We start from the raw sequence: 18,799 nt of genomic DNA on the forward strand, positions 1-18,799 counted from the left end.
CCTCAGTAAGAAACTCCTCATTTTCGTTTTCTTCTCTCTTTTTCTAGAACATTTTTAAGCTGTTCCGACACTGCAACTATGTAGAATTTGTTTGCAAAACATATACAAAGGCAAGCATCCGTCTTTCAACTTACATAAAATGTCTGCACAAACAAGTCAACACAGCCTCACGAATCAAATAAATACCATTCATTCTCACCGGCCCAGCACAGCATTCAAACCACAAGCCAAGTTAAAAAAGAAATCTGATTTACCAAAAAAAAAGTAAAAACTAAATAAAAAGAAAATAATAATAATAATAATAATAATAAAAAAATAGAAAAGAACAATAACAATTTACATCTAACAACTTGGAATAATTCAAGTGCAGAGGACTAAATGTTTCATACCACAGAAATTTAGTCTGCTGAAGTAAAACAGTGGTTCCACTGGTTGGGATGTAGTTTAAGATACATTATGCTGTACTGTGTGTTATAGACATAATGGAAGTTCTTGCCAACTTGAGAATCAAAAGCTGAATTTAAAGCAATTGCTGCGATTATGTCAAATGATTCATAACACAGAAACACAAAGGGTCCAAATGTAAATGCAGTTTTAAACAGAATATTTATCTATGATATGTCAATTAAATATATGATCTGATTTTTTTTTTCTATAAAAAAAAAACCAAACAAGTTAGATTACAAAAGCAGGGAGCTAAGCTCAAATAAATAATTTGTTAAAAATAATAAGAAAATGTAGCTGCAATGTTCCAAGGCCTAACGTTGACCCTCTGAGGTTAACTCAACACTGCAGTTAAGGCTAATGGGCACAAAGCTCATTATCACAAACACAACTGCGGGGGAGGGAAAAGCACACAAGATTTAGAAAAGCACAGTGGTGAAAAGAAACTTAAACAAACCAACAAATAAACATTCACACGTTAGTTATTTGGCAGTAATGCAACCGCTCCTCTCTGAAGTAAAATCTAAGGGGACACATTTCCCACAGTGCCCCTCTGTCTATTCCCAGTTCTTCAAAACAGCACCACAGAAGAGGAGGTGTGGTCTAACGTCCATCAGTCGCTCAGGTTATCACGGTGATAATCAGCGTATGTTCCCATGGGAGTCCTTAATGTTAGCATGTCCAAATGCATGCAGATATTACCGGATCCTTGTAAACAGATTTAAAACTGATATAGATTCCTGAAAAAGGAGAAAACATAAAGATATCAGCATTTCACTGTATTCAGTTACACAGATACCTGAGATAGCCTTAGTTAGTACACCATACAGTAAGATTTAAGATGTAAAAACAGCAGCAGATGGATTAAGTTTCCATCTTGCATCCCAAGTCCTAAAGCATCACACATCTGTTGTTACATTGCTCCAACTTCAGATAAAAGCATGGACCATACAATAATACCTATAATGTACCACCCTAAAATTGGCATATATTGCACTCCATCATATAATCATCACAAACATGCCGCACCAGGGCTAATATATACAAGAGCTTAATGTGGAATGTTGGAATGTTTGCTTATCGAAAAATAGTGGTGACAAGAATGCTAATTTCTGCTGGCGGGAATATGAGATTTTCCATTGTATGCTAGCGTCAAGTTAACACCCACCCAATACTGGGCTAAATACTACACAAGTCTACACACAAACTGCCTTTCATTCTCTGTAAATATCCAAATGTGTCCACACAAATGTGCATATATGGAAATGTGTACATATTATAGCTTCTTTGTCATAACTTATATTTCTGTACAAAAACTGTGTATTGGAATGGTGCAATACTGTGTGCATACAAATGTGTATCTTGTGAATGTGTATATAGTCTAATGTGTATGTATATGTATATATATTTTCTTATATATTCTTTATATATTTAAGTACTACAAGGGGGCTGCGCACCTAAGATTTTCACTCATCTTCACACCTGTGTAAATGTGATGTGACAAACATGATTTGATTTGACTGGATTTTGATTTACTAATCCCATAGGATTAAGGCCAAAAATGACAAGCCATACCAGTATATAAACTTCACATGTAACTGTACCATCTAAACAAGGTGGTGCTACAACAGACATTAGCCAAGCCAATGCATTTGTCCATCCTCTGCAAGTGCAAGACCTCAAATTGAGTATAACAGGACCGTGTGGGGTGTGTTTCTGGCCTTGTGTAACCTATGGCTAATGGTACCTTGGTGGATCTGGTTTTGCTGAAGACGTTCCAGAAGCGCAGAGTCTCATCTCCTGCTCCAGTAACTATGGCCTCCCCATCCGGCGACATGGCCTGCAGGAAACCAGCACAGAACATTTCAGAATAATACAAAAAAAAAACACACAGCTCTGTCTGGAATAAGGGCATGAACGTTCACCCAAACAAGACCTAACAAAGCAGAGCTTCAAATCAGAGCTTACCATCTTATCTGAGGTTATAGAAAGCTCCAATTTCAGACTTTCACAAACCTAAATAAACATATATAGTTTTTTCTAGGAATTTTTGGTGTATGGGAATGATTCGGATTGCTGGACAGAGGAGTAAAATTCTCTTCACATCTGATTTTATTTAAAAAAAAAAAAAAATCCCATAATGTTATTAGTGTTGATGTTATGCAGAACCTACATTATTTTAATCACACAATGTAAATGGCACATATTCTTCAACAGCCTTACATTAATCTCTATTCTAAAGAGAAAAATTCTTGGCAAGGCTGCTAACAGCACTTTATTTTCTCTGTTTTCATGGCTGCTGCCGACTTAGTCAAATGTGTCTAAAGTTTCTCAGGCGAATCACAGAGCATGTCAGCCCATGTTTCTGATTTACTGCAATGGATGACAAGTCAATGTCTTTACTGACCATTAGATCAGCATGAACAGCCTTTGAGCATATCTGTTTGACAGGGGAATACAAGCTAATGTGCCATGACTTAACAGCCTAGCTGAGCTGTATATTGTGTATACATGTATATAATGTATATACGTAGCTTCAGTATATTCTTACACTCTTGACAAAATATATGAATTTTTCATGTATAACCGAAGTGTCCAACAACTTCTCTCATAAGGTTAAATGGAATTTCTGTAAAGCTTTTCCAACTTTTTATCAGTAGCTATGAAAGAAGGCATTTGTGGGTGAAAAACTGATTGTGACAAACATCCAAGTGTTCTTTACCAGATATAGCACTCTGTAGGAATGTCCGGTGAGCTTGGCCACCTGTGTGAGGGAGGGGTACTTCCACACCAGGATCTGATTCTGAGAGTATCCATGTGTGCTGACCTGTGGAAAGGGTGCTCATCAAAATAAGCCCCAACTCTCAAATTGCAAAATTGTATCTCTGACCCTCTAAAAAAATTGTGATGACTATCTAACAATATATGATATTAATTAATGGGATAAACAAAACATGATTAATTACAGGCAACAAATGATCATAATACAGTAAATAGGTACAGAAAATGGCCTCAGTGATTGATTATTTACTTGCAGCTTTGTTTAGAAATAAATCTACAATAAAGTAATGTCTACATTGCCCAGCTCTCTCTTCAGAATTATAATACTGAAACTCCAACTACAATGTTTAGCTAAAAATACACTGTAAAAGCTAGAATACGATTCTAATTACATTCAGTAAATGTTAATACAGAATATGATTCTAAATCACATCGGAGCAACTTAATAGAACTGGAACTCAATATAAGGGTTGGTACTTCAATGACATTTGGAGTCAAAACAGCTACATTCTTACTACATTTGAACCCCTGTGTGTGGTCCTGAGAGATGTACGTACCAGTTCATTGGTGTGTTTGGACCAGGCCAGGTTGCAGACCTGTGAGCCGGTGTCAGTGGACTGCAGAGGCTGCCCGGTCAGCGTGTTCCAGAAGCGGATGCAGCGGTCAGCTGTTCCCCCGCCGGATGCGAGCAGACCGTGCTGGTGAGGCGACCAGGCGATGGCTTTCACGGCCGCCAAGTGCTCTGTGTACTGCTGCATGGGCGAGACGCTGGAGTGGTTCCACACTAACAGCTTTAGAGAGGGAGGGAGAGAGAGAGAGAGAGAGAGTGAGTCTGAGAGACTTGCACGTTTCTGTGTACACATGACTGTACTTGTTAGTGTGAGAAAGTAAGAAAGGCAAAAACGCATCCTAAATCTGCACACTGACATATGCACATATGACCTGATCACAAGACATCCACCTCAGGGCTATTTTACAGCAAGATGGATAATTTAAGCCTGAAGTGAGAGTTGCCATTTTATTATATGTAAATTATATGTAAATGATATATGATTGGCTCTCCTGTATTGTGCCTCATACAAAAAGCAGTCTGGACTGAAACACCTCTTATAACTTTAGTGTGAATGAGTGGAGCTAAACAGCTTTGGGCTGAACGGGTAGGAATACATACATGCACTGTTTTTTGTGACATCAAAAGATGGGCTGTTTTTTCAAGATTCTTTTCCAATTTGAAATTTCAACAGTGTTTACACTGTACTGAAAAGTACAGTGCAAAAGTCTTATGCATTTAAGAAATTTCTATTTAAAATGCTATTTATCTGGGCAGTAGTTAGTTATTTGCTGAGAGAAGCACTAATATTAGAATAAAAACTAATTAAGAACACATTGATGTACATAAGACCACTATTTTATGCGTATACAATACACAGTGATTCTACAGGTCAATGTGTTTATTTGTATTTCCAAAGTTTCCTCATGGCAGCCCAGTATTAATTGTAGTTATCATCCAATACTTAGTTTGGTTAAATAGTGCTTCATTAGGTTAAATCAGGTGTGATGCTGGTGGATTTGAACAAACCTTTGAAATGGGGCATTGTAGAAAAGTCAGGAGCCAAACCTTCTAAGTAGCACTAAAGATATAAACTGCTCTTTTGAAATTAAGAAATTCTTGTTACTTTTTACTGCACTGACATTTGTTTGCATTATTCTAATGTTATACAGTGTTTTTACAAGCAAAAAACACAGAAAAATGGGTTTAAACTTTTCTTAGGCATCTATGACTTTTGCCTAGCTCTATACATGAATCTGTACAGTACAACAGTACTGTATGTTTGGTTTTCCACAATAAGCCTTTTAATTTAGTTGGCCAAATGAGAAATTCTGCTTTGTGAAATACCCCTTCAATTCACATACACTGAAAAAAAATAAAAATAAATAAAAAATAAAAAATAATAATACACTGAACAAATATCATCAAATATCAAAAACACAGGGCAATTTGACAGCAGAATGTCAGCAGAATCCCAGCCATCACCTGCTGTCTAGCAAAGTTTGTAGCTTATAATACGCAAGGTGGGATACCTTGTTGTCATTGCCACCTGAGGCGAGGAGCTGGTGGTCTGTGCTCCACTTTAGGCCGCACACTTCTTGCCGGTGACCCAGGAGCTTGCGTTCGGACTGTAGTGGAGGGGCCCGGATATCCCTCTGCAGGATTAGCCTGTCCCTGCTGCCTGAAGACAGCTGGTCCACGTTCCACGCCAACGCGCCTGAGAGGAGGAGGGGGGGGAAAAAAAAGAGAAGGGAAAAAAAGAAAAAAAAAACCAAAAAAACACAGCACCCACACGCACAGATAGCAACATACATGCACGCAGGCACACAGACAGAGACACCGTTATCGAGGGACAAAGAGGATTAAGGGCACTAGGCACAGCTGACATGTTTCAGGTCAATGTCTAGGCCACTTTAAAAGAGACAGAACATAAACTGATCTGAAACAAGTAGAGTGTACTAAGCAAACAGTCAAGCTCCAAGTAGCAGTACACTCACCCACTCTGGCTGTGTGGCCCTCTAATACAGAGAGCTTTTTTCCTGCAGCCGCATCCCAAATCTGCACAAAACCCTTATGAGTGCCCACTGCCACCAAGCTCCCCTAAAACAAAAGCACAGTGGTGCATTAGTACACAGCCATTTCTCAGCCATCAGTGGAATGAGTTTAACTACTGGTCCACCTGCTCTGCACAGTCTAAACATCTCTGATTCACTGGCTCAGTAGCCAGGTAGTCATCAAGCCTTTCAGGGACTATTCTTAGGACACATTGGTCTACATCCCAAAACCCATTGACACTTGTTGCTGCTTTGCTGGTAGGTGCGTTTATAGGCAGAAAGTAAAGTGCGTGGGAAACTAATTGAAGCCTAAATGCTCATAAGTGAAAATTAAGGCTGTTATTTTACACAGGAAGAAGTGAAAAGGGCAAGGCTTACCACAAACATTACTTATAGATTTTTTAGAGTTGGATTGCACAGCTATGGATGTGTGATGACCACAGCGGTAGTTCCTCCTTCATCTTGCTCAGCATTAACTAGCGATACACCAATCCACCTTACTAGGTCCTGATATCGGTTCTGACACCTAAGCTCAGGATATCGGGAAAATATGAGTACTGATCCAATATTTTTTTCTTTCTTTAATTGAAATAATATATTGAAATACTACATTTAAGTATTTATTATACAGGGTGATACATAACATGATATTTATTTTAAGGACATTATTTCTTTTAAAAGATATTTAAAATGAGGCACACTGGAAAAGTATTTCATATTCAACCATATTCTTTGAATTTATTAGTAATTAGTAAAAGTCTAACCATCACCTTAGCATCTCATCATCCCAAAATCTGGCAATGCTTATTTTTTATCTCACATTATATAAAAGAATTTAAAAGTCTGAAGTATTTGTTTACTGACAAAGCTTGTGGGTAGCACAACAGAATTAGAAAAGACATCCAGCACAGCGCTTTTATTCTGATACGCTATGTCATGCTTGGTTAAGAGGGGCTTTTATTTTGACACACTGCAGTGGCTTGTAGAAGAACACATTCATATTTGCTAGTAACGAAGTGGGAATTTGTATCGTATTGCATTAACCTCTTCCATTTTAGAGTAACTAGTTTGTCTAAGAAACATTACTGATAACGGATTAGTGCCATCTGACCAACACCAGACCCTTTATTAGGGCAAGTATCAGTGCGAAAACCGATCCAGTATGTTGGACATTATTGTGCTGTACTTCAGTCTCCTTTTGGCTGATGCATGGTTACAGAGCACATTCCATCAAAACTCAACTCAATTGCCAAGCATTGGTGTCTGTTGTCTGTGAACACTTTGTTTTCACTGAAAGCAGTGGCAAGATTTTTTTGATGAGTTCTTGATGGATACCAGAACATCCTTCTGGAACCACAGACCTATCAAAAGATAACTAAAAACTACAAGTACCATACTTCAACATAGCTACGCTATTTATCACCAGCATGTAAATGTCAGCGTAATGTTACTAGGATATTTTAGGCACATACTTTACAATTGTGTTTTTCAAGTTTTTCATTGTTCCGTAAAGTTTTCTTAACTTTTAGTAGAACTAAATGGAGAAAAAAATTTTTTTTTGGACCATTTCTGTGGGTCCATTCATCATGAAATTTCAACACAACATAAAGGAAAGCTGCCTTTTTCAAACTATGTCAAAAAAATGAAACAAAAGTGGAGATACGAGGTTTTGTCCCGACAGCAGCAAGATATATATTAACTTTAAATAACAAATGTCATTAACAGAACAATTAAAATGCTTATAATATTTGGTATCTGGAAAGGCCTTTTCTCCACTTCATAGGTGAGTCTGTCCTCATCTGTTTTGAGGTGGAATGGTAGAGCCACGTGACATGTCAAAAATAGAAATGGGCCGTCAGTCAGAAAAAGCCACATAACAACGCTCCACATCACGCTTTGCCACTCACAGCTGGTGTAGACAGCTTCATTGATTAGAATGGCAGCGTTATGTTCTTGTTTTCGCTTGCTGTTAGGGTAAGGTGATACAACAGAGAGACACTGAAGTGTGAAGTTGGACTGGGAAACCACAGCCCAGCTAAAACACAAAAAAGGGTCTGCTTAAAACTACCATGTACACTTCAAGTCACAACAAGTGAAACAGGTTGTGAAACTATCTAGAGTGAAAGAAAAGGCTAATAAACACCAATAATCCAAGCTTTCTTACCCTCTCCGACCAGCCTACTGAAGTCACAGAGTCGCCTTCTACTGACAGATCACACAACCTCGTCACCTGCAGACACAGGTGGGAAATATATTAGCAAACAAATCAACCCACGATTTGCAGGTAACAGCCTCCGACTCTTCTCAGATAAACACCCACCTGGCTGGTGCAGGCACTCCACAGGTACACGCAGGTCCCAAGGCCAACACTAAGCACGTTTAACGAGGACCAGTCCACCAGGTTGAGGTAGAAGTCGTCCTGAAGCTCCGGGGCGTCCAGCACCTTAAAAGGAATCTTTGAGATCTTGCGCATAGGTTTCCGTGGAGACCGCAACAGCTTCTGACTAAAAGAGACACAGGAGAGGACAATGAGGACACAACTAGACAAACTCGTTAAATGAAATGCAGAATCTGCTGAGGTAACAGCAGACAACTGCAATTAAAGATGACCTCTGCTTCAGCCTCTGCAAACTCAAAGCTATGCACTTAAATCTTATACTTATTTTTCTCATTTGTTTGTTTTTTCTTGTTGTGACTCAATGACTTAATTATATGCCCTTACTTTTTATTAACTCGAGTTCTGAAAAACCAAAAGGAAGACATGCACTCAATAAAATATTCAACTCCTCACCTTTATTTAATAATTTACTTGAGATAGCACAGCTTGAAAAAGGATGCTTGGGTTTTGATAGTGATCCTCTTAAAGGTGCCACTACTGTCTTTTTTCCAAACCTCAGAAAAACTAAATATCATGATGCTTAGTGTATTAAAGTATCACGTTATATCTTTTTACACATCGCCCACCCCTTAAATCTAGTCACGTTTGATACACCATCACTGGGGATCTGTTCATACACTGCTCATACACTTCCTCTATCTCTCAGAACTAGCAGCTCTGTGGATCCCACACAGAAAAACACAATCATTCATAATCCGAGTCGTGAGAGGTCATGAATCATATGAGGACCGTTACCTGTTACTGCTGACTAGTGACAGGGAGTAAGGGGAGATGCTGTTGCCATCATCTGGAACTGAGCGTTTGGCACTTAAAGAATACTGCAAAACACACACAAACACACATCAATAACAGTTAGGCTCGTCACAATCATGATATATTCTCTAACGTCTAACTGCCATATAAATAACTGCAATTAGCAATTTAATAGTCTTTTTGTTCAATATATGTTCAATATAACCTTAAAGTGGCCAAATTGGCTGATCTTGCTTCTTAGCTGTTGATACTTAATAGCTCCCAAATGACAACAGAAACAAGCTCAAATAAACAAACATTACTCACTACTGCCCTCTAAAGATGTCAGCACTAAGTCAGAGATCTTGTGGTTTTGTAAGACCCGTGACGTGTCTAAATAAATGTTTTCTACTTTTTTTTTATTTGCATGTATTTGCCTCAACACGTCTGATGAAAATATACCCAATTCAAATTTTGTTTCTTGCAACATGAACATATGTTTGTAAAGGCCTTAAGTAATTGGGGCAGCTCAAACAACTGATCGGGTGATAATGTAATAATTGTGCCACGCCAAAATGTACATGTTCCACACTTATCTAACCTTAAGGTTCCAGGGAACACAGTGTAAAATGTTTAAAATGTTTGTATGAAAATTGAGTGTTATATTAAATATCCAGCAAAGTTTGAATAGACTGGGGAGGAAAAAAAACAAAAAAAAAAAAAAAAAAAAAAAACACGATGAGTTGTAGACCCCACTATGACACACACACACACACACACACACACACACACACACACACACACACGTTATTCACAGGACGTACTTATATATTGTGTGCCCACAAGAGAAATAGAAAACAGGGATTTAGGTTCCCTGGGCCTTTAACTGTTCACATAACTGGTGAGAAAAAACCCAGACCAGATGCACAACTGCACCATATATTGTTGGTCCCTGCTGCAAAACACAAATGAACCCCCAAACCCAGGAGTATTGAACTCTGGTCGTGGAGGCCCACTGTCCAGAACGCTTTGGTAACTGCCCTACTCAAAAACACCTACTAAACACATTCTAAAGGCACAGTAACAAAAACAGCCTGTTTAATTTAAAAAAAAAATAATAATAAAATATAAATAAATAAATAAATAAATAAAATAAAATAAAAAATATTGAGCCATAAAGAAATTGTAACTGGCCATTTAAAAAAGTAAGATTGGTGCAACCATAATTACAAGGCATATCACAATCATAATATATAGCAATATAATCGTAATACTAGCATTTTGTTAATATTGTGCAGCCCTAACGAAAAGAATCCACAGATCTTCCACAGTCCTGCACATCCTCCTTAAACCGATGTACAAAAAGGTCCAGATCATTTAATCATTGGTTATACTACCATCAGGCTGAAATTCAGAAAATGTGCAATCCTGCCAACCAAACCAAAACTTCTTTTATGTTTTGTTTAGTGAATGGTAAATGGTCAGCTTTAGCAAGTATGTTACCTCCATTCACACAAACACAAATCCAAGGCCATTCGGAAACCGCCTACTCTAGAACTCCTCCTCTGCCGTGTCCTTCGTGCTGAAGCTGAACAAAGCCGATGGCACGAGTGGGAGTGGGAGAGCTTATAGGGCTGTTGCGGAGGCAAATTTTCAATACTGCAATGTTTGGGTGCCTTACCCACATTAAGCCATACCTCCACCATGGGGGTGGGTGGTCCAATTGCATTGTTTTTTTTAATTAGTTTAAATAGTTTTATATTCATACTTTTTGATCATCTGTTCATTATTCATTTTTTTCATTACCCAAAAGCTTTCAGAGTAGTGGCTACCTAAATGATGTGAAAATACACAACGACATTTAGGGTCTTGTGGGGATTGTGTGCAAGTAGAATCGTGACTGCATTCGTTGTCTCTCAGCGGTCACTCACGCTAAACAGGCTCCTCTTCTCTGGAGTGGACGGCTGCAGCCGCCGGTCCTCCGTCTGAGGGTCCTGCACCTTCTCAATGCCCGCCCCCAGTAGCTCGTTCTTCAGCAGGGCCGAGTATGCCAGGCCATCTGACAGAGAGAGGGAGACGGGGAGAATGAAAGAATTTAGACAACAATACGAAAATACAAAACCACACAAAAGCAAAGCTGAAAGAAGAAAGAAAGAAACAAAGTAAGAAAACAGTGAGGAATCGAAAGGGGAAAGGAATCCAAACGACAGACAGAAACCCAGAAGGGAGAGAAAAAGAGAAAGATCAACAAACAGAAGGATAGGAAGGGGTGAGTGAGTGCACTGGAGGCAAACTAGAACCCGGTTGTCATAGTTACCAGGCTGCCATAAGGGAGGCCTTGTCTGAATGTTTTGAGCAGAGAACAGGTTCATATTAAACAGACTGCTCAATGCTGTTATATATCCACACAGTCTTTCACCTGAACCGCAAATGACACATAATACTTGCCTATTTCTACTAGGGCTGCAGTGATTAGTCACTAAAGTCATTAATGGTGTCAGTTAGGAGAAAAAGTTGATGTTTCATTTACTTTAGAACAAGCTTTATGCTGTAGAATGCTTTGCAGTGTTCATATCATATACTTGGTTATTTGAACAGATTGCAATACGCTACAGATGACACTGGGGGAAGATATGGCTTCTATTGTTTTGCTGCAGAAAACAACAATAACAAAAAAAACCCACACACACTTGTTGCATTTGCAGTCCTGCAGTTTCTGCTCCTCAATAGCACATGCATGTGAAGGCCACGAAGCTGTACAGTGTCCCAATTTCACATTCAAGGGAGTGCCCATGAGTTTGCTTAGTGTGGTCTTTGGTACAGTGCACCCATCATCAGGGTTGCCAGGTTCAGGGTTTTCCTGCTAAACTGGGCTAGAAAATTGTAACCTTTCTACATCTGGTGGACAGCTTTTAAAATGTTTACTGGATCTGACAACCCTGCCCCCATTGGGAATCCAGTTCTAATACAGCGAAAACCTGTGGACTATCTACAAAAGGTATGATAACTAGCGTTAACCAGTGACAGATGTTTGGAGTTAATAAAACTGAAAACTGGAGCTTATAATGTTTGAGAACTGTCTTAATATATAATTAAATACAAGGTAAAAATTAAAAGGTGGCACTGCCAGCTGCATCTCAACTAAGTGACATATGGAAAATACATAATACGCACACACGCACACGCACGCACGCACACACGCACGCACACACGCACGCACGCACGCACGCACGCACGCACGCACGCACATAGTAAAGTCTTATATTTTGTTGTAGTCTTATTTAACCTTTGGGGTTTTTTGTGGCCAAAAATGTTTGTATTTTTTCCCCTCTTTTGGCCAAAAACCCAGAGTGCCTTTTTTTCTTTACCATTTTCATCATGTAATGAACACTGGCAAAGACAAAACTACACTATAGCTTACACAAAAGACAAAGAAAAAAAAATCCAAGGCTGAAAGGTTACCTTTGCTGTTGTCTGAGGTGCCATCCTTTGTCTTCCTGTTTTGGCTGTATGACTTTTCGTTTTCCTTTGAATAAAAGACAAAATACCATAACACTGCAGTAAAGAATGGGATTTTTCCGGTAACAATGTGAGTCTACTAAAATGCATGCTGGGCAAAGAGAGCTTTGTTAAGGAACTTTCTAAAAGAGATAGTTCAGCAAAAAAATAAATAATAAAATCCACAGTTTTCCCCCTCACATCAAATGTAGTTGATTAGCCAAGACTTGTTTGGTATCTGTAGTTTGCTTCTTCAGTTTTTTCACTGGAGCTGCCTGTTAGCGACAATATCCCAAACAAGTAATGCAAGTTTCTATCTAGCAATTAGCATCGGCCAAACAGCCTAAATCAAACGCACCTGCCTCAAACTACAGTGAATTGTTAAAAAGGAATTCCACAAAATTCACAATTTCTGCATAATTCAGGCACCGAGAATGATTTGATGTGAAATGGCGCATTGAACAGAAACTTACCAAGCCAGTTTTCTTCACTGTGCTGGTGATCGGAACCAGGAGTCGTCATATGTACAATGGGAATATATTTTATGGACTATCCAAAACCACCGGTGAACCTATTTGTGTCTACACGAATTTATGTAATGTTGATAATGAAAAAATAAGGGGACTATTTGCCTTACAACACCCTGCATGTACCACAACAATTTAGCCTAAAAACATATTTAAAAACTATCATAAAACAGTCTTTCAGACATCAAACAGCGTATTTGTTACCATTAATAACTTGCTGCGAGGTAGCTTTTAAATGCTTTTCAGATGTCTGGTTCCTATCACTACCATAGTCAGTTTCTCAATGAAGAATTTCACACCAAACCATTGTGAATTACTTTTTTGTGTAAGCATTTAATCATGCAGAAAATTGCTGGAATTCCCCTTTAAGTAAGCTCAAACAGACTTGCTGATATGGTTTCTGACACTGTATAACAGGCTGTTATCTATAAAATTGGATAAAGCAGCACTCTGTTTGGAAATGCGATTATATAAATTAGATTTTGCACCAAACTACTGCGTCAGTTTAGAGGCTTACATTTATGCGGTGGAAGTTGACGCTCCAGTTGGCTCCAGCGCGGGACGGGATGAAGCGATCTCCGTGTTTACTTGGTGAGGACAGGGGTGAGTTTGTGGGCGTCAGTGCTTGCATGACCTCTGTCACCTTCTGCAGAAAAAAGAGAGATAATCATCATAGTGCTTATGTACTAATATTTCCCATTAACTGTCCTACAGTATCACTGAACTGCATATTTCTGTCTCTGAGAAACAGAACACCCTGTGCAGTTCAGGGCTACTCTAGGACCAGGATTTTGAAACAGTGATCTATAGGAATGCACTTTCAGACCTGTGTCCTACCCAGACAGAGTATATCCATGGATCATATAGATGGCCATAATCTCAGAGAAAATACTCAATATATCATTGACATAGGAACAACTTTTAAAACCTTTTTTTATTACATTGTGTGAACATTTCATGATGGACGGAACAACAGAAACAGGTAAAATGATTTAAAATAAAATCTTGCTCCATCAACAGAATGTAAATTTAAGGACACTTATTCCTTCAACCATAAAAAGCTACTATATCGGAGATAAGAAAACACCTCTGTTGCTTCCATTCACAGAAAACGATATTTGGCCGTTTCCCTCTTCACAGCTGGTAAAACTAGCCTTGATATTTAGCCCCCTCCACCTGCGCCACCTCCATAACTGAGGCAGTGGTCAATGATTACCCAATGAAAACATCACATGAAACCATTTGAAGCTTCAAAAAAACATCAAGATGAAACTCAGACTCACAATGGGGCTGGCGTTGTCATTCTGTATATTGATTTGTCGTAGCAGCCGACTCTCATAATCCTGGTCCATGGCTGTAGAGGATTAGACAGCAAAATGTTATTAAAATGACATTAAAACACAGACTGCCTTTACTCATCAGGACACTTATTGCCTTTATTGATATATTAAGAAATACTACACATACATCCAGGGAATATTCAAGTCCTTCTAATAAATCAGCAGATTACCAGCCTGGGCACTAACCTACTGGCAACACACTGGCAAGCCCCCACCCTTTCACAACACTACTGGTAGGCCCATCACAGGTATTACATAATCACCTGACCACAATTATTTAAGCTTACGGCAATTACTTTCCCACACTGTATTCACTGATTCATTGTAGAGGTCTGTCTTTCATGGAAACCACTGTCAATGACCATAACTGGGATCCAAGTGTAGTCTATTAGAGTAAAATGGGCAGAGAGGGGGGTGGGGCTTATGCTCTCAAACAGGCTCTTTCTGAAGTCACTCAAATTCTAGGGGTACCCATTTTAGGAGCACTTTCAAGAAGAAAAAAAAAGCTTTTGGGGATTATATGTTCTGGCAGTGCCTACATTTGTCTTTTTGTAGTCGTGTGGTACAAACATAGTCTGTTCTCCTAAATATTGATATTCCTTTATGTCCAGGTTGCTTTTACTAGGTGATGATTCTAACGTAACTTTTAATTCACAGCAAAAAGCATTATATTAGCAGCCTTAACGGCTTCCTAAAAGTCTGTTTTGAAGGGTTGGTTTTTGCCAGATATTGAGTTATCTTCATTTTGGCCTTGCTATTTCTCAGATATTCTTATTTTGGAACAGGCTACAGGCAGATTTTACAAGGCTGCCACAATCCAGAACTGGTCAAATGCTATTGCTTTTGTCGAGGCCTTGAAGGGCCAGAGAAGCATAATTTAATATTTGTTTTAAATTTCATTGCTTGATTGCGGTTCTATGAGTATGATGCGGATACTATCATAACATCCCCACCCACCAATATTTGTTTTAGTGTTGTATTTTAAGCGTGTCTGTGTTATCAAAAACCAATAAACAGCTTTTGTTGCCAAACTAATCAAAACCAAACCAAACTGTGTTTTATGTAATTAGAGCTCTGTAGAATATCAAACATTAAATCGACTCTTGACCTGAGAATCAAAAATTGCATCAAACCTGTAAATACCATTACACCAGGGGAGTTCAATATTATCCGAAAAGGGTTGGTGCGGCTGCAGGTTTTCAGTACATTCAGACATAAACATGCCTGATTTACTTGTTTAATCAGTTAGTCTCCGTATTCAACAACTGATCATGTGTGCTCCTGCTTTGTTGTAATGAAACCCCACAGCTACAGTGGTCCCCTCTGTGTAAGACTGGACACTCCTGCATTACACCCCACATCACCACTGCTTAAGCTACTACTACCACTATGTTTATCTCAATACATTCAGGATTGTGTCCATGGTCTGCTAACAGGGTTGCACAATCAGCAAATAAATAGAAACTGTGCTCTAAAACCAAGTGTGTTCTCTGTAGAGGATGTGTTAACTTCTTTCACTAGAGAAACCAACATAAACGTGTAATTTGATCAGCAGTGTTTTCTGTATGCGACTGCATAATGTGTTAATTAACATTGCAATACTGGTCTTCGCAGCACTAAGACTAAATCCAGATGCAAAACACAAATGAGTCCCTGACTAAACACTACAGGTTTTATTACGTGCTGTGAGCATTCGGCCCAACCTCGGATGTTCCAGATGAGTTTTTGTGGGACTTTGGATAAAATCAGTCATTCATATGATGAAACACGACTCCTTTTTTGCTTAAAAAAAAAATAATAATAATGCAAGCCAATCTTTTACCCTGTCAAGGATGCAGCAACATGTTTTAACATATTGTAAGTACTGTAAGTAACCTGTGTACATTTAAACATATTGTAACGTACTGTAAGGAGTGCAACATGTAGCAGTATAATCACAATATTGAATTCTGATATGCAGATCATGCAGTATTATCCTAGTCTAAATTGCCAGCAGCAAGCAGAAAATCAGGCACAAGCTCTAGCTGGGCTGAAAAAGTGAAAAAAGTGAGGTAAATGCAGCGCAGTTAGTACTGCTATTTCAGTGGACGGATTACTGTATAACTTACTGTGAATACTTTCAACTAAAGCTAATATTCACCACAGTAACATAACAGTTGTAGTTTTATTTAAAATGTAATGTGCTGGACTGACCAAACATGCTACTGTCCACTTCCTCAGACCATGCATTACGTATATATTTTTTTAAAAGATGTCAGAGAACTGAACCCATAAGCAAGATATAGTTTGATGAATTGTGATGTAGTTACAGGCTATTAAAGTACCCAAGTTAACTGAGCACAACCACAAAATAGAACGAAATGCTAGCTGGGCCATACACCCCCCCCCAAAGTATGTCTGATACCATTTTATGCTTTCTTAATCAGGTTGGAAGTAGAAGCACTGGAATGTTTGATTTATTAGGCTGTTATGTACTAGGGGTGGGCAATATGATGATATCATCATATTGCAGGTATTGTTAGTACTAAAATAACACTGACTAAATATATGTTTCATTACAAAGAGACCATAATTAAGCCTGTTTACTTGGACTGAGTGCAGCACAGTTAGTAATATACTGAATAAAAAAAAACATTGTAGCTATGTTTATTATTATTATTATTATTATCATCATTATTATTATTATACACGGCACTACAGGTTCTATTTTGTGTTTCAACTTAAATCTCTAATTAAACTCACGAACTAAATGTTGTGATGCATGTTGTGTATGGTGAAAATGTCTTGAAGTATCGTGATATGATTTTGCCACATCGCCCACCCCTAGTATGTACAGTAGGCCTGTCTATATTAACTACAACAATTTCTCTGAGAGATCTATATGTATGAGCGAATATACAAGCCAGGCCACATCCACTTAAAACATAATAAAAGACCCCGTCATGCTTTGGGAACACAGATCGTTCCCTTATACATATTTAAGCCTTTATTCTCTTCAAGAAAGTTACCACAGTGTAATAGGATACATAAAACACAGGAATATGCGCTTATAAATACTGCCACGAAAAGCTCCCAGCCATGTAAAGGCATGCACACCTAATCCACATAACAGACGCGTCTGTCACTCATCCGCCAGACAAAATGGATAGATAAAATGTAAAAATGTAAAATAAGATAAATGGTCAATGGTACAATCCGCAGAGCTCTAGACCTTCTTCAGACGAAATCTACACGGATTACAGTTTGCTTGAACGTAGTCTGACAAAAGTTAGCCACAACAAAACATACTCACAGGCTGAATTTATATAACATAACTACGGTGGCCGAAATTCCTAGCTATGTTCGGATTCTGGTTTAGGGGGAATAAAGCCCCTAAAACGTTGTCGTTTGTTTTTGCCTGATAACAGAAAAAGCCGACGAAGCAAAACAGCTGTTAGCTTTAACCGCTAGCCCCCGCTTTAACACGGAAATCCACGGCTAACAGCAGAGCTAAGTGCTTAACAGTGCGTTAGCTAACTCAGTTCAAACAGACATCATACATGTTTAAACAAGAACGAAGTTCAAATGTAAGATATAAGAACTTTATTCAAAGCGAGTTTCATTCTGCGTTTCTCAGAGGGTAAACACAGTAAGCAGCCTCGCTAATGTCCGAGACTGAAGTCGGCTTCCTTTCCGAATTTCCCCGTTCCACCTTAAATGGTGCAGCAGTTACATTCAGTCGCCCGAGACGCCTCAATGTAACTGCTGCACCATTTAAGGTGGAACGGGCAAATTCGAACAAGAAGCAGGAGATTAACACTGCTAACGTTACTAGAGAAGCCAAGTTAGCTAACTAAAGGCATTTAAGAGTTAACGACGAGCAAATTCAATCACAGAACTTTGTATTAACTTGGTAATGGACGTTGGTAAAAGACGAATCAAACGCTTAACTAACGTTACTCACCAGACTGACTGCTCGAGCTGACAAAGTGCCTCCGTTTTGTTGTTTTTGTAACTGAGACCTCTAGCTAGATGATTGTTGTTCTGAAAAGCGCAAGGTGATATGGGTAATCTACGTCGCCGACGTCACCTTTTTGAATAACAAAATGCAGCTGTGTTTCTATGGTTACAGCGATTACCTGAGAACACCGCCGCCTGTCCGGCCTCGTGTAAACATCTGCTTTAGCTACCTTTACAAAACACGGTCGCTCAGCATAGTCAGCTACACGGCTACACTGGCAGATCGGTCACAGCGCCTCATCGTGGCAGTTCAACGTGGAAAACTGGTTCAGCTTTTAATCCACAATTTTGAATTTCAGAAATCAGAATTAAAATTAAATTAAATTTTATATTACATTAGCATGTAATATAGATTAAAAAATATTAAAATAAAAATTAAAGTAAAAATCAACGGCTTTTCCCAAATCCACCCCCAATCTTTAACTCCTCCAACCTTTTTTTAAAGTAAGAACTGAAATCTTACATGCTAAACCACA

The 18,799-nt window shown here is 38.7% G+C and overlaps 1 protein-coding gene across 2 annotated transcripts; it reads right to left on the reverse strand.

Annotated features, from left to right (window-relative positions):
* Nucleotides 1-332: 332 nt before the first annotated feature.
* On the reverse strand, nt 333-18,547 carry LOC118797277 (fizzy-related protein homolog). 2 transcript variants are annotated; one of them, XM_036556583.1, is made up of 14 exons: nt 18,443-18,547; nt 14,268-14,338; nt 13,502-13,630; nt 12,422-12,485; nt 10,891-11,018; nt 8,963-9,045; nt 8,150-8,333; nt 7,994-8,059; nt 5,773-5,875; nt 5,308-5,492; nt 3,783-4,016; nt 3,167-3,271; nt 2,192-2,284; nt 333-1,184 (listed from the first exon to the last, which is right to left on the reverse strand). In XM_036556583.1, the coding sequence occupies exons 2-14, from the start codon at nt 14,334-14,336 to the stop codon at nt 1,143-1,145; spliced, it is 1,485 nt and encodes a 494-aa protein (XP_036412476.1). In that variant the 5' UTR covers nt 14,337-14,338; nt 18,443-18,547; the 3' UTR covers nt 333-1,142. The 2 variants fall into 2 exon arrangements, with proteins under 2 accessions (XP_036412476.1, XP_036412475.1); XM_036556582.1 differs by having other exon boundaries at nt 18,268-18,499.
* Between the last annotated feature and the right edge of the window lie 252 nt (nt 18,548-18,799).

The sequence above is a fragment of the Colossoma macropomum genome, unplaced genomic scaffold (genome assembly GCF_904425465.1).
Source record: "Colossoma macropomum unplaced genomic scaffold, Colossoma_macropomum, whole genome shotgun sequence".
NCBI classification, from domain to species: Eukaryota; Metazoa; Chordata; class Actinopteri; order Characiformes; family Serrasalmidae; genus Colossoma; species Colossoma macropomum.